Source organism: Lithobates pipiens, unplaced genomic scaffold (assembly GCF_037356315.1).
Source record: "Lithobates pipiens isolate NorthernLeopardFrog02 unplaced genomic scaffold, aLitPip1_a1.2 Scaffold_8, whole genome shotgun sequence".
In the NCBI taxonomy this organism is placed as follows: Eukaryota; Metazoa; Chordata; class Amphibia; order Anura; family Ranidae; genus Lithobates; species Lithobates pipiens.
The window spans coordinates 563,670,845-563,697,439 of record NW_027507903.1 but is presented as its reverse complement, the minus strand read 5'-3'; the positions used below and the strand labels follow the sequence as shown (position 1 = coordinate 563,697,439).

At 47.3% G+C, this 26,595-nt stretch overlaps 1 protein-coding gene across 1 annotated transcript in view; it reads right to left on the bottom strand.

Annotated features, from left to right (window-relative positions):
• The window catches only part of LOC143962274 (adhesion G protein-coupled receptor E3-like), a 315,163-nt gene that overhangs the window by 30,643 nt on the left and 257,925 nt on the right, over positions 1 to 26,595 (bottom strand). The window contains exons 12-14 of the mRNA XM_077471584.1: positions 23,548 to 23,712; positions 10,446 to 10,640; positions 6,096 to 6,331 (exon numbers count right to left, since the gene is read on the bottom strand). Coding sequence (XP_077327710.1) covers positions 6,096 to 6,331; positions 10,446 to 10,640; positions 23,548 to 23,712 — 596 coding nt within the window. The remainder of the gene's footprint in view (positions 1 to 6,095; positions 6,332 to 10,445; positions 10,641 to 23,547; positions 23,713 to 26,595) is intronic.

Below are 26,595 nucleotides of genomic sequence, written 5' to 3'. Positions count from 1 at the left end.
ATAGCATGTACATAGCAAAAATGACACCCCAAAATACGTTCTACTACTCCTCCTGAGTAGAACGATACCAAATGTGTGAGACTTTTACACAGCCTGGCCACATACAGAGGCCCAATATTGAAATAGCACCATCAGGCGTTCTAGGAGCATAAATTACACATCTTATTTCTCAACCACCTATTACAGTTTTGAAGGCCCTGGAGCACCAAGACAATGGAAATGCCCACAAAGTGACCCCACGTGGCACTGACGACACGTGGCACTGACAGATGGCACTGGAGGCAGATGACACTGGAGGCAGATGGGGCTGACAGATGGGGCTAGCAGATGGGGCTGACAGATGGGGCTGACAGATGGGGCTGACAGATGGGGCTGGCAGATGGGGCTGGCAGATGGGGCTGGCAGATGGGGCTGACAGATGGGGCTGGCAGATGGGGCTGGGGCTGGCACTGGGGCTGGCACTGGCAGATGTCACTGGAAGATGGTGCTGGCAGATGGTGCTGGCTATTTGCTCTGGCTAATTGCTCTGGCAAATGGGGCTGGCAGATGGCACTGTGGCTGGCAGATGGCACTGGCGCTGGCAGGTGGCGCTGGCAGGTGGCACTGGCTGGCGGGACTGGGGCTGACGGCACTGGGGCTGACGGGTGGCACTGGCACTGGCAGGTGGCACTGGTGCTGGCAGGTGGCACTGGCACGTGGCACTGGCGGCACTGGGGCTGGCGGCACTGGGGCTGACGGATGGCACTGGCAGGTGGCACTGGCAGGTGGCACTGGCGGCGGCAGGTGGCACTGGCAGGTGGCACTGGCGCCACTGGCACTGGGGCTGACGGATGGCACTGGCGCTGGCAGGTGGCACTGGCGCTGGCAGGTGGCACTGGCAGGTGGCACTGGCACTGGCGGCACTGACGGCACTGGGGCTGACGGCACTGGGGCTGACGGCACTGGGGCTGACGGATGGCACTGGCGCTGGCAGGTGGCACTGGTGCTGGCAGGTGGCGCTGGCAGGTGGCACTGGCCCTGGCGGCACTGGCCGCACTGGGGCTGACGGACGGCACTGGGGCTGACGGGTGGCACTGGCAGGTGGCACTGGCGCTGGCGGCACTGGGGCGAAGGAACCCGCCCGCTCTAAGGCCGTCATTCGGCTATAGGGCGGGCGGGAGGAGGTTAAATGGCAAACAATGGCTTACAAAAATAATGGCGTAAACGTAATGAGATTATTATTATTATTATAGAGGATTTACAGAATATATTGCCAACAGTTTGTGCAGCACTTTACAAAGTAAAGGAAGACAGTACAGTTACAATACAGTTCAATATTTGAAGGTTAGGGAGGCCCACTTGGGAAAGCTTACAACATAAAGGGGAGGGGTGAGTGATAAAAAAAAAAAGTATAAGCTGCTGGAGAAAGTAGAAATATGGTATGAGGTGCAGATAGGACAAATTGGGGTAGGGAGATCCAGAAAACAGGAGAGGCTCTAGAGGCAAGCGTGGGAAGTTGTGAGGGGGAATACTGGGAAGAGCAAAGGGGATGGTTTGTGTGACAATTTGCAATGAGGTTGGTGATATACTGTAGCTGGGGACAGAGTTGTGGATGGCTCTGTAGATTGTTGTTAATATTTTGAATTTTATATGTTTGGTTACTGAAAGCTAGTGAAGTTATTAGCTGACAGGAGTGGCAGACACAGAATGTACTGTGGATGAGTCTTGCAGTAATATTCATGATAGATTGAAGATGCGATAGCCTGCATAACAGAAGGTGAATGAGAAGGGTTGCGGTGAGAGAAAACTAGGGTGTAAATTAGTAAAATTTGGAAATGTTACGGAAATGAAGGAAGCAAGATTTGTAGAGTGACTGGATGTGGGGCCTGAAGGAACTCACGATAAGATAAAAGAATGTATTATATGGCATTGGCTGGGCAAATCTTGTTGGATTGAATTTTTCTTGTTTAGGCAAATTTTTTGGGTAACAACTGTTGCCCATGGTGCTGAAACGGTGTATAACACACTTTCAGCAAGATGCATAGTAAATTATGACTACACAGGATTTAAATAACGCCAACAGTTTGCACAACAATGATAGAATTTAGACCCCTTTCACACTGAGCCACCCCCACGCTATTTTTAGCGCTGCTTCACTGTCGTTTTAATGGTGCTATACGGCCACTAGCGGGGGTTAAAACTGTTTGCTAGCAGCAAGAAAAAGGGTTAAATCCATCCACAAAATGCCGCTCCAGCAGCGCTTTGCTGGCGGTATGGCAGCTCTGCCCCATTGTTTTAAATGGGCAGGAGCTGTGGAGGAGCAGTGTATTCACTGCTCCTCCACCGCTGCTAGCAGGACTTTTTGTGACTCCCCAGTGTGAAAGTACTTGGGCTTTCACACTGGGTTTGCAGCTGAGGCTTTTTTCAGGCACTATGCAGGCGCTATTTTTAGCGCCGTAGGGCCTGAAAAACGCCTCCAGTGTGAAAGGGATCTTAAAGAAAAAATATAATATTGGGACTTTGAATGAGGCAATGGCTAATAATAGACCATTGTATCCATCCCTATCAATTGTACTGATAGAATTTACTTTTTCTATAATTTTGAATTTTGGTTTCATCTGACCAGAGCACCTTCTTCCACATGTTTTCTCACAAACTGAAAACGGGACTTCTTATGGCTTTCTTTTAACAATGGCTTTCTTCCTGCCACTCTTCCATAAAGGTCAGATTTGTGGCGTGCAGGACTAATAGTTGTCCTGTGGACGGATTCTCCCACCTGAGCTGTGGATTTCTGCAGCTATTCCAGAGTTACCATGGGCCTCTTGGCTGCTTCTCTGATTAATGCTCTCCTTGCGCCGCCTGTCAGTTTAGGTGGACAAGTCTTGGTAGGTTTGCAGTTGTGCCATACTCTTTCCATTTTTGGATGTTCAAAGCTTAGGATATTTTTCTATAACCTAATCCTGCTTTAAACTTTATCTCTGACCTTTCTGGTGTGTTCCTTGGCCTTCATGATGCTGTTTGTTCAGGGCTTCACAGAACAGCTGTATATATATTGAGACTAAATTGCAACACAGGTGGACTATATTCAATAATTAGATGACTCCTGAAGGCAATTGGTTCCACTAGATTTTAGTTAGGAGTATCAGAGTAAAGGGGGCTGAATACAAATGCAGGTCACACTTTTCAGATACCCTTTATTTATTTGTAAAAAAATTTGAAAACCATTTATCATTTTCCTGCCACTTCACAATTATGTGCCATTTTGTGTTGGTCTATCATATAAAATCTCAATAAAATACATTTATGTTTTCGGTTGTAACATGACAAAATGTGTAAAATTTCAAGGGGTGTGAATACCTTTTCAAGGCACTATATCCAAAACCTAATTAATAAATAAATGTCAGCTCATAAGTTACAAAGCACTCTGACTATACTGCATCCTTAGGCCTCTTTCACATGGGACGGATCCGAGATGATCCACCCCGCGGACATCCGCTTGCTCAGCAGGGATCACTCCGTCGATCCCCGCTGAACAGGAAGATGACAGGTCCGTCTCTGCACACTGTGCAGGGAAGGACCTGTCAGAGCACCGCTCTCCCCTATGGGAGATCGGATAACAACGGACCCGATCCGCAGACGGAAGGAAAAGTAGTTTTTTCTCAGTCACACTTTTTAGTATCGGAGCGGGTTGGATGTCAGCGAACATGTCACTGCTGACACCCGACGCTCCGTAGAGGTACACCTAAAAAACTGACAGGCGGACCTGAACGGATCGTTCGTCTGAAAGAGGTCTTATTAGTTACACTGTTTCCAGTTACCTCTGAGGACTACAGATCATGCCCCACTATTTTATGGGGAAGAGGAAAGGGAAAGATTCAGTAGTCCTGTTCCTGTTGAGCGAGGTTTGTCACCCTAGAATAGGAATTGTGTTACTAGCAGAATCACCAGGAAAAACAAATGAAAACAAATAGAGCTACCACATCTAAGGACAGTTAACCTGCAATATGTTACCTATGTTACAATTTTATTTTGACTTAGATTCACTTTAATTTGTATAGCTAACCATTTCAAATAATACAAAGGAGAATAAAAAGAGTTTTCCTGTATCATGACCGCCATGTTCAGTTCCACATGCATGTTAACATGCAGAGTTTGCAATGCTTTTTTGTTCTACTCAGTTGCATTTACATGCATGCTCTAAGTACCACAATGGTGTAGATTAGGCTTGTTTAAACACCTCAATCAGCTTTGGGTCAAGGCGCTGGCATCTTAAGTAAGGGTAATCAGAAATCCGGCAATGAAGCCTTGCAGCTTCACAGCTGGTTTCCCACTGCACATTGCTCAAGCCACCCTGCGCTTTGTGATGGTCCCACAGCCTTCTGGGACCTGTGGTGTGTCCCAGAAGGCTGTGAGGGAAGGAAGGGCTTAACCCTTAGCTAGACTGTTATAAACTTGTACTAGATACTACATGCAAGCTCTGCAGGTGAAAGCAAAATAGATATACAGTATCTCAAAAAGTGAGTACACCCCTCACCCCTCACATTTTTGTAAATATTTTATTATATCTTTATCTATTATGTGACAACACTGAAGAAATTACACTTTGCAACAATGTAAAGTAGTGAGTGTACAGTTTATATAACAGTGTAAATTTGCTGTCCCCTCAAAATAACACACAGCCATTAATGTCTGAACTGCCAGTAACAAAAGTGAGTACACCCCTAAGTGAAAATGTCCAAATTGGGCCCAAAGTGTCAATATTTTGTGTGGCCACCATTATTTTTCCAGCACTGCCTTAACCTTCTTGGGCATGGAGTTCGACATAGCTTCACAGGTTGTCACTGGAGTCCTATTTTACTCCTCCATGATGACATCACACAGTTGGTGGATGTTAGAGACCTTGCGCTCCTCCGCCTTACTTTTGAAGATGCCCCACAGATGCTCAATGGGGTTTAGGTCTGGAGACATGCTTGGCTAGTCCATCACCTTTACCCACAGCTTCCTTAGCAAGACAGTGGTCATCTTGGAGGTCTTTGGAGTCATTATCATGTTGGGATACTGCCCTGCGGCCCAGTCTACGAAGGGAGGGGATAATGCACTGCTTCAGTATATCACAGTACATGTTGGCATTCATGGTTCCCTCAATGAACTGTAGTCCACCAGTGCTGGCAGCACTGATGCAGCTCCAGACCATGACACACCCACCAAAATGCTTGACAGTAGACAAGACACACTTGTCTTTGTACTCCTCATCTGGTTCCCACCACACACTTGACACCATCTGAACCAAATAAGTTTATCTTGGTCTCATCAGACCACAGGACATGGTTTCAGTAATCCATGTCCTTAGTCTGCTTGTCTTCAGCAAACTGTTTGTGGGCTTTCTTGTGCTTCATCTTTTAGAAGAGGCTTTCTTCTGGGATGACAGCCATGCAGACTAATTTGATGCAGTGTGCTGTGTATGGTCTGAGCACTGACAGGCTGACCCCTTCGACCTTTGCAGAAATGCTGGCAGCACTCGTATGTCTATTTCCCAAAGACAACCTCTGGATATGATGCTGAACACATGCACTCAACTTCTTTGGTTGACCACGGCAAGGCCTGTTCTGAGTGCAACCTGTCCTGTTAAACCATAAACTGGAAACACAGATTAATAGAGTGTCAATCGAATTCTGTGATAAGGGAGCGAGGGGCAGGGCCGAATTTCCCTCTCTGTATCAATGGACGCAGCTAATGCAGCTCAGGAGCGAGCTCCAACTATCTGGAAACAGTACCACAACATTCCCCAGTTCTTCACCAGGAGGTTAAGGACTTGCTCTGCAACATGCTACAGAGTGGGGTGATTTGAGAAAGCCAAATTTGGACATTTTCACTTAGGGGTGTACTCACTTTTGTTGGCAGTGGTTTAGACATTAATGGCTGTGTGTTGAGTTATTTTGAGGGGACAGCAAATTAACACTGTAATTCAAGCTGTACACTCACTACTTTACATTTCTTGAGAGTTGTCACATGAAAAGATATAAAAAAAAATTCTCAGAAATGTGAGGGGTGTGCTCACTTTTGTGAAATACTGTACATGGCTCTCAAACAATACAGATAATAAGACTAAAACTTACTTTTTTTCTGTACCATATTTATGTGGACGAACAGCTGCTGAGATCCCCACAATCACAGATGGAACCCCAAACCCCAGTAAGCACATCATTTGGAAGTTTGATTTTCGGGAGGCCATATAATTGACAGCCCTCAGGTTTCGGACAGTCATGAACAGCAGAACACTCTCAATAGACATCCAGCAGAAAGCACAGAGGAACAGGAATTGAAGCCCACCAGCAATAAAAGCACACAGGAGCTGAGATGATAAAGAATAATATAAGTTATAAACTACATATAAGGCTAGTTTTCTTATTCTATGTATACATTTTTTTCTTTTTACTGTATAAAATGTAACATCATAATACTTATTTGAAATACTGTTCTTGACAACTGTTTCATTTCTTTAAAATTCTCCTGTCCTGCCGACATTTACATACAATTGTACTTTAAAAGTCCAGTGATGTAAAGCTGAACTCCAGATATGGTTTTTCTTACATAGTTATATTGGTCCAGCATTTAAGTATGCATATTTTCTGACTGGATGAGATGGAGATTGTGATGTCACCACCATGCCTCTCCACCTTGTCCACTCAGAACGCCTTGTATACAATGAAAAGAATACAAGGTGTTCTGTGAATTTTGGCCATGCCAAGGGAACTACCTTCTGTGTTAACTATGTAGTAAGGCATAAGGGTCAGCAAAGGACCCAGAAGACACTGGTGGTCACTATAGTAGCACTAATTAATGTGGTTCTAATGCCTTAGTTTTTTTTAAACCTTAATGCATTATATGCATTAAGGTAAAAAAGCTTCTGTGCAGCATATATTACCTGAAACTGATCTGGATCAAACGATGGGCATGAGAGCAGCAGCTCTTCCATGTCTGTCCCTCCTCACATGGATTTATGGAGTGCCAATCGAATTCTGTGATGAGGGAGCGAGGGGCAGGGCCTAATTGCCCTCTCTGAATCAATGGACTCAGATAAGGCAGCTTGGTACCAAGCTCCAACCATCTGGGAGCAGTACCACCACATTCCACAGTCCTTTGCCAGGAGGTTAAGGACTTTCTCCGAAATATGCTACAGAGTGGGGTGATTTGAGAAAGCCATAGCCCATGGGAGCTTCCTATGGGAGCACTAAATGATGAGAAGGAGCCAGGAGTACTGGTGGGAGATCACTGAAAAGGAGGTTTGGGTTGCTCTGTGTAAAACCAATACACATAGCAGGTAAGTATAACATGTTTTTTATTTTAAAGGAAAAAAAAACTGATGCTTCAATGTTACTTTCATACAGTAATTATTTGCTTTTAGAGCAGTCGCACAGCTATAGAATATGCATATTTACATTGGTCCATTCTGGACAAATGAATTTATGCAATTAAAAAAACTTTTTGTGTTGATTTTTACTTTTTGTAGATAAGACAGAGTTGCAAACACTAAGTGGCCAATTTATAAAGCAATGGTGTGGCTGTACTAATTTTCTTTCCATTTCACTTGCTTTGTGAAGGTGCATTTATTCTAATGCCGCGTACACACGATCGGAATTCTCTTCGGAAGAAGCTCTGATGGTTTTCCCGACGGAATTCCGCTCAAGCTATCTTGCGTACACACGGTCATACCAAATTCCGATAGTTTAGAACGCAGTGACGTACAACGCGTACGTGACTAGAAAAAGGAAGTTCAATAGCCAGTAGCCAATAGCTTCTGTCTCATAGTTGAATCTGAGCATGTGTGATTTTTTGGAGTGCATACACACAAACAGAATTACTGATAGAACGTTTTTCGATCGGGAAAATTGAGAACATGCTATAAATTTTTGGCTGGCGGAAATTCGGACAGCTAAATTCCGATGGAGCATACACATGGTCGCATTTTCCGATGAAAAGCTCTCATCTCTCTTTTTCTGGTCGGAATTCCGACCGTGTGTACGCAGCATAGGAAAAAAGGGAAAGAGTGTCAGGAGGAGATGTAACCTCTCACACGATTTTGAGAGGTCATGTGACAGGGCTCTCTTCTGTCCTTTCTGCAGTATTGTGCAGAAAACACTCCAAAAAATACAGCAGGCTTCATCCTTTGGATTCCATGAATAAACATGTAAAACAGACAGAGTTAGCAGAGACACTGGCTTGGTTAAAGCTTAATAAAGCAATGGGTCCTGATGATATTCATCCCATAGTTCTAAGAGAACTTAGAGATACAGTTGTTGGACCATTAACTGATCTTTTTAATCAATCTGTTCTAACAGGAGAAGTTGGCAATTACAGTCCAGCGAGTTTAACATCTGTTTTAGTCAAGTAAATGGAATCACTCCTGAAAAGAAGGATCATTGATCACTTAAAAATACACAACTTGTTGGACCCAAAGCAGCATGGCTTTACTGAGGGCAGATCATGTCAGACTAATCTGATTTAATTTTTTGACTATATTACCAATATTTTGGACCAGGGTAGTGCTGTAGACATAGCATATCTTGATTTCAGCAAATCCTTTGATACAGTTCCATATAATGATCTAATACTAAAGTTATACAAGTTAGGATTTAACCCTTGGGTGGTTCAGTGGATATGCAGTTGGCTAAAGGATAGATACCAGAGTGTGGTTGTAAATGGGGTTCACTCGGAACAGACACCAGTCACTAGTGCTGTACCACAAGGTTTTGTACTGGGTCCTGTTCTATTTAACCTATATGTATGGTAAGTGAAATAACTGTAGCACTAACCCCCGTAGGAGCGGCTGTTTTTTATTGGGCTTACCGTTACCTCACCTGCTCACTGTGTCCGTCTTAGGGGTCCCATTGTATAATGGAATAAAGAATGTTAGCTCAGACACTTAGTCCTTTTTCCAAAGATGTATTTTGCAAGAAACATGAAGTTGTGCAATAGAGGGATAGAGGGTTAAGGGGAGTTCAGGTACCTTGTAATTGCGGGTTAGAGGTATTCTCTTGATCCAGAGGACAAACAGCTTCTACAGGCTGGATCCAGCAATCACCGGATAGGCCTTTCTCTGACCTGTTAGCCAGTGGGATGTTTGAACAAAGTCTCTGCCACAGACTTGTCAATTCAAATGAAATCGTTAAGCAATCCTCTGCCACAGGAAAGCACAACCAGCAACTTGTTGAGAAATTAAAGAGTTGTCACACTGTACCAGTTTCTTTCAGCCGATCCGGCGATACTGTGTGGTAGGTGACCCAGGATGCGTCCTCCAACTGAGTCTCCGGGCTCTTCCAGAGATACCAGCCTTGATGCTCAGTCCTCTCCTGAACAAAGTCCTCCCCTGGATTCTCCAGTCACTTAGCTTCTCCCCGCAGGCAAGACAGCACAGGACCACACCTGGATCGGTAGGCCCCAAGACTTTTGGGCCTACCCTCTCAGTTGCAAGACCTTGGGTCAGCCGGCTCCGAGACATGGAGACAAGAAGCACGCCCCTCAGGCCAGGAGGGCCATGAGGTCGGGATAGCGAACCCCGAAAAATAACCACTCAAAAATGGCGTCAGTACCTTAAGTACCCTTATCCAGAATGCACAGCAGGTGAACTACTCCCACCGGGCTGTTTCTGAGTAAAAGGGGTACGCAATACATTCAGCCTGTTGCATTTCTAACACCTACCGGTGAAAAGAATTCTAAGATGCATCACTAGAGGGATCACCAGTGGGAGGAAGGAGGTTCTGATTGCCCTATACTGATCTTTGGTGAGACCTCATTTAGAATACTGTGTCCAGTTCTGGAGACCTCACTTACAAAAAGATATTGATAAGATAGAATGAGTCCAGAGACAGGTAACAAAAATGGTCTGGGGGATGAAACATATCCAGAGCGACTTTCTGAACTTAAAGAGGAGGTCCAGCCCCCCCCCCCCTCAAATACTGCAGCTGCGAAGGAAAGAGGGGGGGCCCAAACTTTCCAGAGACTGGGCTGGGGCCCGGTCTTCCGGAAGTGGGGAACGCTACCTGTCAAAAACAGGTACCCATTCCCCCCTGAAAGGTGCTAAATGTGGCACTGGAGGGGGGAGACAGATAAGCGGAAGTTCCACTTTTGAGTGGAACTCCACTTTAATATGTACAGTCTGGAGGAAAAAAGAGAAAGGGGAGACATGATTTAAACCTTTAAATACATCAAGGGAGTGAATAAGGTGCAGGAAGGTAGTTTTTTCAATATGAAACCAAAATCAAGAACACGAGGACATGACCTCAAACTAATTCTAGAAAGCATTATTTTACTGAAAGAGTAGTTGATGCTTGGAATACACTTCCAAAAAAATGCTTGGGACAAACATAGATCTAAGTTAACGGAAAAAAAAAGACAAAACGGGCAGATTCGATGGACTACTCTACTACAGTAGAACTCCAGTCCTTAGAACAGCTATGAAGACTTACCTTATTCCAGGTTTGATGAATGCCCACCATAAATAAAAGTTGTCCTAGGAAGAGGCATCCACATAGAGCTGAGAGGACGGAGGTGTGAGCGCTCCTCAGAGTCCGACACAGGATGAATGTGAGAAGAGACAGAAACAGGCAGACTAGGGATATACTCAGTCCAAGGTAGGAGAGAATGGTAAGAATAAAATCCTCCTGTACAAATAGAGACAAGGAGGCTGGTCAAACTAAAGGAGATGAGAACCTTTACTCAAAAAATTCAGATAAATATTTATTTCTCAGTTATTAAATCACATGAAAAGTAAATTCCCATCTCAATCGCCTACAGATGCTTTTCACATCATTGAATAATTGAAGTGAATATGCACATAATTTTTTATGAGGATTCTCAACTCTTTTTTGTAGAGCAGCCTAATTAGGTGAACATTTGACGACAATACAATTATTGAAAATGCTACCATCCATTCTGTCCAATTGAAACAATCCATTTGTTAGTTCAAAGCTGAACTACATGCAAAGAATAAACAAATCACTGAAATACAGACATGGGGCTAGTTTTTTTCCTCTAGAGGATTTTATATTTCTATCCATCCAGTCTTGAATTTTTTATAGCCATGAGCAACAGCAGAGCAAGCCAAGTGGCTTTACATTATTCTGTTGTAGTTAAGCAGTTTGTAATTTTCTCTTGCAGCTATGTGTGTTACCTCCTCGCCCCAATCTATAATTGTACGGTAAAGGTGCAGCAGAAAACTATTAAACTTATATCTTTGCTCTGTTCTCCAGTTGGCATATTCCTTGCAAGCACACGTGCTGACTGGCCGCAAGTGCTGTCCTTCTCTTTGCCAGTCCCATAGTTTCTGTACAGGGTATTAAAAGGCAGGGCCAGATCTAGCCTGGGGGTGCAGTAAAAAAAAAAGTCAGTAATTTCTGACTGGTGCTGCAGAGGCAATGCAAGAAGTAAACATAGAACACTAGTGTGTATTTGTCATTAGATTAGGATGAATAAAAAGAACCCTTGCTCACTATGTGTGCCTACTAGAGTACCATTTTACCTCAGGGTCCTCATCAGAGTCCTTCTTTACACCATGGTCCCCATCAGAGTGCACCCTTACATCAGTTGTCCTCATCACAGTGCCCCCTTAAATCAACTGTCCTCATCAATGTGCACCCTTAAATCAACTGTTGCAATCAGAGTGCCCCTTGCAACAAATGCCCCCATCAGTACCATCTAGGGATGAGCCGAATACCCCCCGGTTTGGTTTGCACCAGAACCTTTGAACGGACGGAAAATTTGTACGAACTTTAGAACCCCATTAAAGTTTATGGGACTCAAATGTTCGAAATCAAAAGTGCTAATTTTAAAGGATAATATGCAAGATATTGTCCTAAAAAGGGTTTGGGGACCCGGCTCCTGCCCCAGGAGGACATGGATCAATGCCAAACTTTTTTTTAAAAAGGCTGTTTTTTCGGGAGCACTGATTTTAATGAAGATTAAAGTGAAAAAAAATGTGAAATATTCCTTTAAATATTGTGCCTGGGGGGTATCTATAGTATGCCTGTGAAGTGGCACGTGTTTCACGTGTTTAGAACAGTCCCTGCACAAAATTACATTTAACGGAAATAAAGTCATTTAAAAATGCTTGCGGTTTTAATGTAATGTCTGGGTCCGGCAACATGGATGAAAATCATTGAGAAAAATGGCATGGTTAGCCCCCCTGCCCATTACCAGCCCCTTTGGGTCTTGTACGGATATTAAGGGGAACCCCGTACCCAAATAAAAAAAAGGAAAGGCGTGAGCCCCCCAGGCCCTATATACTCAGAACAGCAGTATACAGGCAGGGACTGTGTAGATTTGTTGTGTTAAGTAGAATCTGTTTGTAATTTTGAACTGGTACATTTTTAAAGTGTAGCTCCAGTCAAAAAATCTATTTTAAAGCTTTTTGGAAAACATAGGGAAGGGTCATCACTCCTGTATAATTTTTTTTGCCGTCCGCCTTTTTTAATCTCCCTTCCTGTTGTCTCCTTCTGTTTGCAAGTGGGAGATGTTTGTAAGTTGGATTTTTGAAAGTAGGGGCCTGCCCTATATGCTCTGCAGAGATTTGGGCCTAAGGTGTTGGTGTTGCCACAACACTGTAAGCCCTCAAAGTGATTCTTGATGGGCACTGGAGCGTATTGCTGTGAACGATTATATCAAGAATTGTAATTATATGCCATTGTTGAACAGTGGTAGAAAAATTGGGCCTTTGGTGGTTGTGGTGGTGCCACAACACTATAAGTCCTCAGAGTTACTCTCGGTGGGCGCAGGAACGGGCTCTGCTGTGAAATATTATATCAAGAATTGTAATTACATGCACCTGTTAAACAGGGGCTGAAAAATTGTGCCTTAGGCACTGGTGCTGGTGCCACGAAACTGCAACCTCTCCCAGATACTCTAGTTGGAGTGCAGGAATGAGCCCTGCTGCAAAGCATTGCATTAAATTGTAATTACATTCCCCAACAGGGGCTGAAAAATTGGGCCTTAGGCACTGGTGCCACAACACTGCAACCTCTCCCAGATACTCTAGTTGGAGTGCAGGAGTGTGCCCTACTGCAAAACATTGCATCAAAAATTGTAATTACATGCCCCTGTTAAACAGAGGCTGAAAAATTGGGCCTTAGGCACTGGTGCTGGTGCCGCGACACTGCAACCTCTCCAAGATTCTCTAGTTGGAGTGCAGGAATGAGCTCTGCTGCAAAGCATTGCATCAAAAATTGTAATTACACTCCCCTGTTAAACAGGGGCTGAAAAATTGGGCCTTAGCCACTGGTGGTGTCACCCAGAACCAAAAATGTTCTTCCAAGCTGGAAGCTGTCCAGTTGTCGGTGGACAGGCGCACCCTGTGATCAGTTACAAAGCCTCCAGCAGCACTTAAGGTGCGTTCCGAAAGAACGCTAGATGCAGGACAGGCCAGTAGCTCACTTGCATACTGTGCAAGCTCTGGCCAGTGATCCATCCTCAAGACCCAGTAAGCCAGAGGATTTTCGTGGGAAAGGTGTCCAAGTCTGACCTTGCCCCAGGTATTCCTGCACCATGTAAATCAGACGCTGGCGATGGGTGCTGGAACCGATCATTGGGGCTGCGGACTAAAAAATTGTCTGAACGCATCGGTCAGATGGCCACCTTATCCACCGCTCCTTCTATGACTGACCAAAGCCTCAGCAACACATCCAGGAGCAGGAGTTTGTAACCTCCCAGTCTCTGGGAACGCGTTGCACAGACCTTTCTGAAAGGGCTCCCGGATATGTCTCATCCTCTGCTCCCTCTGCGACAGCAAGATAAGGTCCGCAACCTTACCCTTGTACCGTGGATCAAGGAGAGTGGCCAGCCAGTAATTGTCCCTCTCCTTGATCCGAAGAATACGAGGATTCTTCTGCAGGCTTTGCAGGATCAGGGAGGCCATGCAGCATAGGTTAGCTGAGGCATTCGGTCCGGAGTCCTCTGGGTCACTAAGGACAACATCATCCGCAGCCATCTCCTCCCAGCCATGTACAAGTCCGCTGGTTTCTTGGGACTGTAAATCATCCCTAAGGCCGGGTTCACACCGCTGCGATGCGGGAACGCCGCGAATCCGCGGCGTTTTCCCGCATCGCATTACTCCCGCCGGCAGTTCACACTGCCCTATGCGGACGGCTGGGAGTGTCAATGATATGTTAATGACACCCCCAGATCCGTCCGCATATCGCAGTGCGATCTGCCGACTCGCACAGGAATCGGATCGCATGGTGTGAACCCCCATGCGATCCGATTCTGTTGCGGACCAAAAAAAGGGTCCCGTGCGAGTTTGCTGCGGGACCGATGCGAATTCAGCCATACTATCTGTATGGCTGAACTCGCATCGCTACGGAGATCGGATGTGATTTGCGGTGCGAATCACATCCGGATCTCCCCCCGCAGCAGTGTGAACCCAGCCTTAAAGACTGCTGCTGCTGCTGCTGCTGCTGATGCTGAGTGCCAGGCTCCACCTCCATGCTGACACAATCCTCCTCCTCCTCCTCTTCCTGTGTGATGGGTGGGACAGCAGGAACACCGTCTGGATAAAGGAAGCCTTGAGAGGCAAGGAAGTCCTCCTCTTCTTGCCTCTGTTCTGCCTCAAGTGTCCTGTCCATTATCCCATGCAGTGTATGCTCCAACAGGTGGACAAGAGGTACAGTGTCACTGATGCATATATTGTCACTGCTCACCATCATTGTGGCCTCCTTAAATGGTGACAGGACAGTGCATGCATCCCTGATCATGCCCCATGCCCCATGCAGCATGCAGTTCTTGGGCAGGTTCAACTCCTTTTGGAGCTCAGACAGCCGAGCACTGGCATTATATGATCAGTGGAAATGCACACAGACTTTCCTGACCTGCCTCAGGACGTCCTGTAAGCCCAGGTACCTGCCCAAGAACCGATGCACCACCAGGTTAAGGACGTGAGCCACACAGGACACATGGGTCAGTTGTCCCTGCCGGAGGGCGGAGAGGATGTTGGTGCCAATTTTGCAAACAACCATTCCTGGCTTAAGCTGGCGTGGCGTCAACCACCTCTCGGCCTGCCCCTGCAGAGCTGACAAGTGTGTCCAGTGTGACCAGTGTGGCTCCTGTCTCCCAAACAAACCAGCGCAAGCACGGAATGGCATCTTTTTGCCTGTGTACTTGCGTAGTCCCCTGAACGCCTACGGAGCACCGCTGGTTCCGAGGACAAAGCACAGAAAGAGGCCATGGAGGAAAAAGAAGAGGAGGGGGTGGAGTAGAGAGGTGTGTCACAACCAGTAGTAGCATTTTGGAGGCGTGGTGGCGGAACAACCTCCAACTCTACTGCACCTTGTCCTGCAGCCTTCCCAGCTGCCAGAAGAGTGACCCAATGGGCCATGAAAGATAGATAACGTCCCTGTCCATGCCTGCTAGACCATGAATCAGCGGTAATATGCACCTTACCGCTGACCGCCCTGTCCAGCGAGGCATGCAAATTGCCTTCCACATGCCAGTAGAGAGCCGGAATCGCCTTCCGTGAGAAAAAGTGGCGTTTGGGAACCTGCTACTGAGGAACTGTACATTGCACAAACTCAGAGTCTACTAACTGAAAAGGCAGCAGTTGAAGTGCTAGCAATTTAGCCAAGCTAGCATTCAGCCGCTGGGCATATGGATGGCTGGGAGTGAACCTTTTTCAATGGTCCAGCAGCTGGGGCAGGGAAATTTTCCTTCTACAATCGGATGTGGGTGTACTGCTAGCAGAGTGCCCGCAAGTACATGGCTATGACACACCTAATTCTACACCTTCATTCCTCTCAGTGCAGGTTTCAGAGAGGACTGAAGGTATAGTGGGGTTGGAGATCCCAGCTGATGAGGAGCAAGGAGAGGTCCACTTTGTTCTTTGGTGTGGGTCTTTAAGGTACGCTTGCCAAAGAGCTGCATGGCAGGTCAACATATGTCAGGTCAAGCATGTGGTGACCAAGCGGCTGATGTTTTGACCACGCGAGATATGCTTGAGACATATGTTGCAAATAGCAGCGGTGCGATCTGATGCACTCGTCTCAAAAAAGGCCCACACCAAAGAACTTTTGGAATAACGTGCAGAGGCAGCGCACTACACAGGTGGAGCTCTGTGGTTTGATTCAGTCGGTGTGCTGCCCTTAAGCTGGCCCCTGGAGGACATCCTGCCTCATTGGAGATGTTCCTCCTCCTCTTCCCCCTCTCTCCTATCAGGCACCCACATGGAGTCAGTGACCTCATCATCCCCTCCCTCTTCATCACTGGAGCAAACCTGGCAGTATGCTACAGCTGGTGGAACATGACTGCCAGAATGCTGTCCTTCTTGAGCATCCCCTCTCTGCGCTCATGCTACTGCCTTCCTCTAGCTGGATATCATCATCAGAGCCTTCAAAACGCTGGGCATCCTCCTGGAGCATGTACCCAACACTGTGCTCAAACAGTTCGGGGGACTCCTCAGGAGGACATGGTGGGTCTAGGGAAGGAGTGACTGATGACATTGAGACGAGGGAAGAGGACGCATTGGCAGCTGCTTTGCTAGTACCCTGAGCTTGGGTGAGAGAGGATGGGGAGGATGAGGAGGGCTTAGTCATCCACTCTACCAAGTCTTTGGCATGATGTGGCTCAACACGTCCAGCTGCCGAAAATAAGGACAAGCGTGTCACATGGCCACGTTCTGATGACGATGCACAGCATCCACGACCAGCAATGTTGTCTCTAGACACAGAGCCTGCTTGCCCTCTTTTATTGGCTCGTGACTGTCTGCCTCTCCTTGTTGGACTTCCAGGCATAGTAATGGCCTGCAAGGAGATAGGAAAACCACCAATTTAGGTGCTCACTGAGCAGATGACACAGTACACCGACTGTAAATACTGCAGCTGCCTGCCTGTGTTACAGAAACAGAACAACACCAGCAATAAGGGGTAGCTTCAGGTGTATACTGTGCAGGAGGCACACTACACCCACTGTAAATGCTGCAGATGCCTGTGTTACAGAAACAGAACAACACCAGCAATAAGGGGTAGCTTCAGGTGTATGCTGTGCAGGAGGCACACAACACCCACTCTAACTGTTTCAGATGCCTGTATTACAGAAACAGAACTACACCAGCAATAAGGGGTATGTCACGTACCTAATGGTTTTGAGCCCGAATTGCAGAGGGAGGCCTCCTTTGTGGCTCCCACTCCCGGTTCCCTGGTAAGGTAACAGGAGACACAGGAGTAAGGAGGCGCACAAGTGCCTGGCAGGATGAACAGACCGGAAAGGATGAACAGACCGTGTCAGCTCAGCAAACAGGAACAGCTTGGCAGACAGGATCCACTAAACAGACTGGATAAGCTCAGCAACCTGGATCGGCTTAGCAAACTGGATCAGCTTAGCAGACTGGAACAGCTTGGCAGGTAGGATCAGTTCAGCAAACTGGATCAGCTTAGCAGACTGGATTAGCTCAGCAGACTGGAACAGCTTGACAGGTAGGATCAGCTTAGCAAACTGGATCAGCTTAGCAGACTGGATCGTCAAGGCCGAGTCAGGTATCAGTCTGGAAGCAAGGTACAAAGGAGCAGGCAGGAGAGAAGTCACAGACAGGCCAAGGTCAGGTATCAGGCTGGCGGCAAAGGTACAAGGGAGCAGGCATGAGAGTAGTCACAGACAGGCCAGGGTCGGGTGCAGGCAGATAACAGGTTGGTCACAGACTAACCGGGTCTTAATCACAGGTAAGTATTTCAGATCAGGTTCTCGGGCACACAACGCTGTAGAGCAGACAGTGGGGACCGTCTGTGACAGACAGGCTTAAATAGCCTGTCTGGCGCCAATAGGGGCTTGCTCACGTGCGATGGCGCCCGCGAGCCAGAGTGCCTCCTGGGGTGCAGATTTCTGGCAGGATCTCCATGACATTGCCCCCCCCCCAAGGGGCAGCCTCCGGATGCCCCTTCGGGCAAATTTCTCGGGATGGGTCCTCTTGAAAGATTGAACCAGACTCTAAGGCGGCGTACACACGGGCGGATTGTCTGCCCAACTAAGTTCGTCAGACAATCCGACAGACAGTCCGCTCAAACTTTTGAATGAATGGACTTGCCCACACACGGCACTTTTTGAGCGGACTAATACGGCAGACTTAGTTCGCCGTACTAAGTCCGCCCAACTTTTGAAATGAACGGACTCGCCCACACACGCGGAGGAAAGTCCGCTCATTTCGAGCGCGTGTCAAGGTAGGCCGGCCCCGACGCCTGGAATGGACTTAAAGGGGAACCCCAACGCCGAAAATAATCGGCGTGGGGGTCCCCCCAAAGTCCACAACAGACCCTTGTCCGAGCACGCTACCCGGCCGGCCAGGAAAGGGGGGCGAGCGAGCGCCCCCCCTCCTGAGCCGTACCAGGCCGCGTGCCCTCAACATGGGGGGTGCCTTGGGGAAGGGGGGGCCACGCGGCCCCCCCACCCCAAAGCACCTTGTCCCCATGTTGATGAGGACAAGGGCCTCTTTCCGACAACCCTGGCCGTTGGTTGTCGGGGTCTGCGGGCAGGGGGCTTATCAGAATCCGGGAGCCCCCTTTAATAAGGGGCCCCTGGATACCGGCCCCCCACCCTATGTGAATGAGTATGGGGTACAATGTACCCCTACCCATTCACCTGTAAAATAAAAGTACCAAAAAAAAAACACAACACACGAGATAAAATATTTTATTGCACAGCTCCGGGGGTCTTCCGTCTTCGGGGGTCTTGTCCCCCTCTTCGGTTCTTCTGCCGGGCCACCGCGCCTTCTTATAGCTCTTTTAGAGGCGGTGGCCCGGTCTTCTGTCGCCGCTGTCGCTGTCGCCGCCTTCCGTTCTTCTTCTTCTTCTTCTTCTCCAGGAGATGTTGACACGACGCTCTCTCCGGCCGGAATACCAGAGCCGCGCTGCGCTGCCACTTATATAGTGACAATGGGGCGGTGTCACATGGTATATGTCACATGGGTTGGTCACATGGGTTGATGTCACATGGGGACTATGACATCGTAAGGGGGCGGGGTCACCATGTGACCAACCCATGTGACATATACCATGTGACACCGCCCCATTGTCACTATATAAGTGGCAGCGCAGCGCGGCTCTGGCATTCCGGCCGGAGAGAGCATCGTGTCAACATCTCCTGGAGAAGAAGAAGAAGAAGAAGAAGAAGAACGGAAGGCGGCGACAGCGACAGCGGCGACAGAAGACCGGGCCACCGCCTCTAAAAGAGCTATAAGAAGGCGCGGTGGCCCGGCAGAAGAACCGAAGAGGGGGACAAGACCCCCGAAGTCGGGAAAAGAGGCCGGCGGCGGGGAGGAAGAAAGCTGGACTCCTCCGCTAGCAAAAGAGCTACAAGAAGATAGCGGAGGAGTCCGGCGAGAAGACCCCCGAAGACAGAAGACCCCCGGAGCTGTGCAATAAAATATTTTAACCCTGTGTTGTGTTTTTTTTCACAGGTGAATGGGTAGGGGTACATTGTACCCCATACTCATTCACATAGGGTGGGGGGCCGGTATCCGGGGGCCCCCTTATTAAAGGGGGCTCCCGGATTCCGATAAGCCCCCCGCCCGCAGACCCCGACAACCAACGGCCAGGGTTGTCGGGAAGAGGCCCTTGTCCTCATCAACATGGGGACAAGGTGCTTTGGGGTGGGGGGGCCGCGCGGCCCCCCCCTCCCCAAGGCACCCCCCATGTTGAGGGCACGCGGCCTGGTACGGCTCAGGGGGGGGGGGGGGGCGCTCGCTCGCCCCCCTTTCCTGGCCGGCCGGGTAGCGTGCTCGGACAAGGGTCTGTTGTGGACTTGGGGGGGACCCCACGCCGATTTTTTTCGGCGTTGGGGTTCCCCTTTAAGTCCATACCAGGCGGCGGGGCCCGCGATGTCTCCTTCGCGGGCCCCGCCTACCTGGAGACGCGCTCGAAATGAGCAGACTTTTCTCCGGGCGGGAAAAGTCCGCTCATTTCAAAAGTACAGCGGACTGGCACACACACGGGCGGACTGTCCGCTCAAACCAAGTTTGGACGGACAGTTTTACGGAAATTCCATAAGACTTTGTTCGTCAGACAGTCCACTGAAAAAGTCAGCTGAAGCCCACACACGAGCGGACTGTCTGCTCAAATGTGTTTCGGCGGACTAAGTTGGGCAGACAGTCCGCCCGTGTGTACGCGGCCTTAGAGTGCATGTTGTTCTCAGGCTCCCAAGAATTTTCTTCTGGACGTTCCCCTTCCATTTAATTAAGAACTGGTTCTGGTTTCTTCTTTTTCTGAAGTTTAGGATAGCTTTCACTTCAAATTTTTCCTCACCGTCAACTAAGACCGGATCAGGAGGAGTGGTACTTCGGTTAGGAAATGGGTTGGGAACGGAAGGTTTCAACAGGGACACATGGAATACTGGGTGGACCTTTAAAGAGTCTGGGAGTTCCAATTCGAAGGCTACTTTATTAATCTTCCTTCTAACTGGGAAAGGTCCTAAGAACTTGGGACCCTTGTTTCCTTGAAGGGTATGCCATCTTCAAGTTCACCGTGGATAATCACACCAAATCACCGGGTACCAGTACCAATTCCCCTCGTCTCTTCTTGTCGAAGGTCGTTTTTTTGTGCTCTTGAGTTCTAGCTATGGTTTCTTGCAGAAGTTGGTTATTGGTTGAGAAGAAATCCATCTTTTCCTGAACCGCTGGCACTGTGCATTCGGGAAGGGATTTGGGTAGAAACGAAGGGTGGAAGCCGTAATTGCCGAAAAAGGATGTCTGCTTGGTGGCGGAGTGGATAGAGTTGTTGTAGGCGAATTTGGCTACTGGAAGCAGGGAGATCCAATCATCCTGTGCAAAAGAGGAGAAACAGCGTAGGTATTGTTCAAGCAGGGTTTGGTTAGTCCTCTTAGTTTGCCTGTTGGACTGAGGATGGAAGGTGGATGAAAAAGACAATTCAATATCCAAAGCCTTGCAGAGAGGCTTCCAGAACCGAGAGGTGAACTGCACCCTTGATCAGAAACTATATTGGCTGGTACCCCATGGAGCCTGATTTCCTTGATGAATACCTGTGTCGTTTCAGGGGCTGAGGGGGTGCCCTTCATGGGAATGAAGTGTGCCATCTTCGACAGATGATCAACTACCAGAGAGATAGTGGTATAATCTTCTGCCGGGGGCAGTTCAATGATGAAATCCAGGGACAGCATTCTCCATGGCCTGTCCGGAACAGGCAGGGGTTTGAGTAGGCCCCAGGCCTTAGTCCTAAGGCTCTTACTCCTGATGCACATAGTGCAGGTATCCACAAACTTCTTACAGTCCTCCCGAAACAGAAGCCACCAAAAGGTACATTGTACCAAGTCAGTGGTTTTGGTGATGCCAAAGTGCCCGGTGAGTGCGTGGTCATGACATAGGTCTAAAACGGTTACCCGTAGGCCCTCGGGAATGTAGATCTTGTCTTTGTGCCACAGTATCCCGTCCCTGGCTTGCAGTTCTGGTTCAGGAGAAACTATTTGCCCCACGGAGGCTTGTCTGAGTTGGGAACAAAGGTCTTCCTGAAGCAGAAGGAAATTCCCAGGAGCAAAAATGGTGTCTGGAGGAGAAATTTCTTGGGACTTGAAACACCCACTTTAACTGCTGCAGATGCCTAGAAACAGAACAACACCAGCAATAAGGGGTAGCTTCAGGTGTATACTGTGCAGGAGGCACACAACACCCACTTTAACTGCTGCAGATGCCTATATTACAGAAAAAGAACAACACCAGCAATAAGGGGTAGCTTCAGGTGTATACTGTGCAGGAGGCACACAACACTGAATCTAACTGCTGCAGATGCCTGTATTACAGAAACAGAACAACACCAGCAATAAGGGGTAGCTTCAGGTGTATACTGTGCAGGAGGCACACAACACCCACTCTAACTGCTGCAGATGCCTGTATTACAGAGAAAGAAAACCACCAGCAATAAGGGGTATCTTCAGGTGTATACTGTGCAGGAGGCACACACCACCCACTCTAACTTCTGCACATGCCTATATTACAGAAACAGAACAACACCAGCAATAAGGGGTAGCTTCAGGTGTATACTGTGCATGAGGCACACAACACCCACTCTAACTGCTGCAGATGCCTATATTATAGAAACAGAACAACACCAGCAATAAGGGGTAGCTTCAGGAGTATACTGTGCAGGAGGCACACAACACCCACTGTAAATTCTGCAGATTCCTGTGTTACAGAAACAGAAAAACACCAGCAATAAGGGGTAGCTTCAGGTGTATACTGTGCAGGAGGCACACAACACCCACTGCAAATGCTGCAGATGCCTGTGTTATAGAAACAGAACAATACCAGCAATAAGGGGTAGCTTCAGGTGTATACTGTGTAGGAGGCACACAACACCCACTTTAACTGCTGCAGATGCCTGTATTGCAGAAACAGAACAACACCAGCAATAAGGGGTATCTTCAGGTGAATACTGTGCAGGAGGCACACAACACCCACTTTAACTGCTGCAGATGCCTGTATTACAGAAACAGAACAACACCAGCAATAAGGGGTATCTTCAGGTGTATACTGTGCAGGAGGCAAACACCACCCACTTTAACTGCTGCAGATGCCTGTATTACAGAAAAAGAACAACACCAGCAATAAGGGGTATCTCCAGGTGTATACTGTGCAGGAGGCTCACAACACCCACTTTCACTGCTGCAGATGCCTGTATTACAGAAAAAGAACAACACCACCAATAAGTGGTAGTTTCAGGTGTATACTGTGCAGGAGGCAAACACCACCCACTTTAACTGCTGCAGATGCCTGTATTACAGAAAAAGAACAACACCAGCAATAAGGGGTATCTCCAGGTGTATACTGTGCAGGAGGCTCACAACACCCACTTTCACTGCTGCAGATGCCTGTATTACAGAAACAGAACACCAGTAATAAGGGGTATCTTCAGGTGTATACTGTGCAGGAGGCACACCACACCCACTGTAACAGCGCTAGGTTCCCAAGCAAAAAGACACTGTCCCTGCCTATCCTGCTCTTTCCCTGCACGCCAACACACTACACAAAGCCGCCATGCTGGCACCTTTATATAGTGTGGGGCATGTACTAAACCCCCCTGAGTGGCCAATTATGGCTCTCCCCGCTGCCGGCGCTGTGATTGGCCAAGCATGCAGTGTCACAGTGCATGTTTGGCCAATCATGAGCCAGCAATGCACTGCGATGGCGCAGTGCATTGTGGCCCGTGAGCGCCACGCGAATATGACACGAACGCCCCACAAAGTTCTGGATTCTCAAAACAGGCGAACAGCCGGTGTTCAAGTCGAACATGCATTCGACTCAAACACTGAGCTCATCCCTAGTGCCATCAGTGCCCCCTTATATCACTGCCCCCATCACAGTGCCCCCTTACATTAATTGTCCCCATCAGACTGGCTCATGGATTAGTGCACTTTCAGAGACCTGGAGAGGCACAACTAAAGTCTGGGGGGCACAGACGCCCTAGCATACTATTGCAAGTTGTCTTTCTGGAATTTTTCTATCTGCCTGGAATCCAGATTGGGTGAGTCTATCCATAGAAAAGTTACCATTTTTAACTATTACATTCTATCAGCATTCCCACGCCCTGTAATTACCTGTATTTCATGGTGTGCCATGAGAAGTGCAAAACTGGAGAGGTGGGTACAGGCGCAGTTGGTGTGGGTGCCATTGGATTGTTCCGTTTCACAACCTTTATCTGACCAGCCATCCCTTACAGGGTCCCAAAATACACAGATGACCTTAAAATGGGGCTGCAGTGGCTGCAATGGAAAGTTTTATATTTTATACATTTGAGTGACTTTGTGATGTCATTCATACATACAGTACTTTCAAAATGTTTCATCCTAGTAAATGATGAGGTCTGGTTAAATAAGCCTAGGTATTCTAATGTCATTTTTCCTATAATAAGTGCAGAAAAAAAAGATCTGGATGCCCTATGGCCACAAGGGGCATAAAGGATGGATGTACGATTATCTGCCCACTGTCCAAAAAGTAATGCAGTCCATACTCTACATTCATTTTTTTTCATTCAACTAGCGGGATAAAAACAAAACAAAAAAAAAATGATTTTTCCATTCACATACTCATTGTAGAAAAATGGGAATCCTCCCTCTGTGCCTTTGTATTTTGACAGTGGGGAGACTTCCCTGCCATCAGAATACACTGATCAGTGCCGCCGGCAGATCGACTTCTGTACAACCAGCCTGCCCATACATGGATCAAAATTCAGCCGGTCCCTGCTAAACCAGCTGAATTTCAATCCAAAGCATGACTGGCTTGAGCTCCTTGTTGCTCAGACTTGTGGAAAAGCGATGCCATGCTGTTCTTGGAGGTGTCCAATGGAAGAATGAGAGACAGTTTTCTCTCATTGCAGCCAATAATATTCTGACCACATTAGTTGCTGAGGGGCAGCACTGACAGATAGCCATACCTTCAAAGATTTTAATAAATAAAGCCATATTTGAGGATTTTCAATCTCCTTTCACCTTCCTTGCCTTAATCTTAAAGTATACTGTATGTTCTGGCAAACTGTTTTTTTTGTTTGTTTGTGGATAGGATGGGGAAATGTTAGAATTTGTGCTCTGACTTGGAGATTCTCAAAATTTATAGTTAAATTAAGTTAGGACTGCAGTACACTGGGGTGCTGTGAAGTGGCTTCTACAGATTCTGCATGTATTTGCTAATGTGTGCACACTAAACCCCTTATTTTAACATGAACTGTTAGACCCCTTTCACACTAGTTCTGGCGGTGCTGTGTGGGCGGGAGCGGGACACTTTTAACCCCATAGAAGGGGATAACAAGGGGTTAAAAGCAGGCTCTTTGGCGCTGCTCATTGATTTCAATGGCAGGGGTGGTTTAGGAGTGGTGTATACACCGGTCTCGCACTGCCCCAAAGATGCTGCTTGCAGGATTTTTTTTTTCTGTCTTGCAAGTGCACCGCCCCAATGTGAAACCACTCTTTCACACTGGGGAAGCATGGGAGGCAGTTTATAGGTGCTTTTTACAGGCTCTATCTTTAGTGTTAAAACACCTGTAAAGCACCTTCAGTGTAAAAGGGGTCTTAGAAAGGGTTAATTCAGTTTGTTGTAGGCTGGCTAGTAAGTGAGCTATGAATTTGAATTTTTTGCATTTTTTGACATGCATCACCCCATTCATGTGCTCCTTGCTGCAAAGGCCAGTTAAAAGTTGGGGTGGTTGCCATTTGTTTGTTCTCTAATAGAACCCCAAAAGCAATTACATTTGACAGGGGTTCTAATCCTTCTGTACTCTAAGGAAACCTAAAAAAAAGGTTCCCTGGAAAAATTATTAAGTGGAAATCCCAGATATTAAGTAAAATAAATAGGTAAATTGCCAAACCTAAACTGGTTATAACTTTCCTATTTAAATCATGTTTGTTGGTTTTCCACAAAAAAGGAGAAAACATATGTAGCAGCCATAACCCTTTGTAGGGCGGCCTTAACTTATTGGGCTTACCGGTTACCTTTGCTTGGCTTGTTCTTCCATGTCTAGGGGTTCCCAGGGTTGATATCCAACAACTTGAATGCTGACACCAATAAAGTCCTTTTGAAAGGTTTTATTTTGCAGTGATAACATCCAATAACACAGTCTCTCATGGGAACAGAGTGAAAAACTCAAGTACCTTGAACTGCAGATATAACTAAGTCTCTAATTCCACCCAGAGAGTAGCCACTCGCAGCTGGGCACTTCAAGGCTGAACAAATCTCTAGCCAGAGATCATGGCAGTCAGCACGTTGATTCAAAGCTTGGAACAATCCTATGAACGTTTACAAGTTGTAACTATGAGTGAACAGGAACCTTTTTTCTTAGTACCTGGAATGTTCTTTGTCTCCTTAATAGTACTGGAAAAAAGCATGGATTCGTCAATGTCCTTCCCAACTCAGTTTCCAGGCACTTCTCAGGATGCCACTCAAGCTGCAGTGCCTCTCAAAGCCGAGAGCACACCCGGACACCTTGAATCCTCCCTCAGTTACTGAGCCTCGGACCAGCCGGTTCCGAGACTCGGGAACAGACGGATCCCTACCCCAGACCAGATGGGTCTATTGGGGGTAACTAACAGGAACATGTTGTGGGATGTCGAACACCCCGTGATCGGGACCCCTCACAGGGCTACCCCAGCCTGGAACAAGAACAGACCACACAGGCCTCACGAACTCCTCTCTCTAAACACATGACGTCCAACATCTTAAGTACCCCTTCCCAGACTCCTCAGCGAGGCCCGGCACACCCACCAATTGGTTCTGAGAAGGCTGATACCTAAAATGTCCAACCAGGCCTGGTTCTAGCTTGTCATGTACACCTCACTACACACATGACCAAGCAGAACTTCTAACATAGCCCAGTCAAACTGATGTCAAAATCAACCTACATAATTAACCCTCAGAACCCCTACTGTTCTGAGGCAAAATGTCATCCGCTACACATAATATTACTGGTTTCCAATATCAAATATGTACAATTGAACAAAAAGAATCAAGAAAGGTTACATATGCATATACATATGAAAAAATTCTTAGAGGAACAGTGACAATCAATATACAGTGAAACAACATAATAATTAGAAAACGCTAATCTTATTCCTGCTGTCTTAACCACTTCAGCCCCGGACCAATAAACAGCCTAA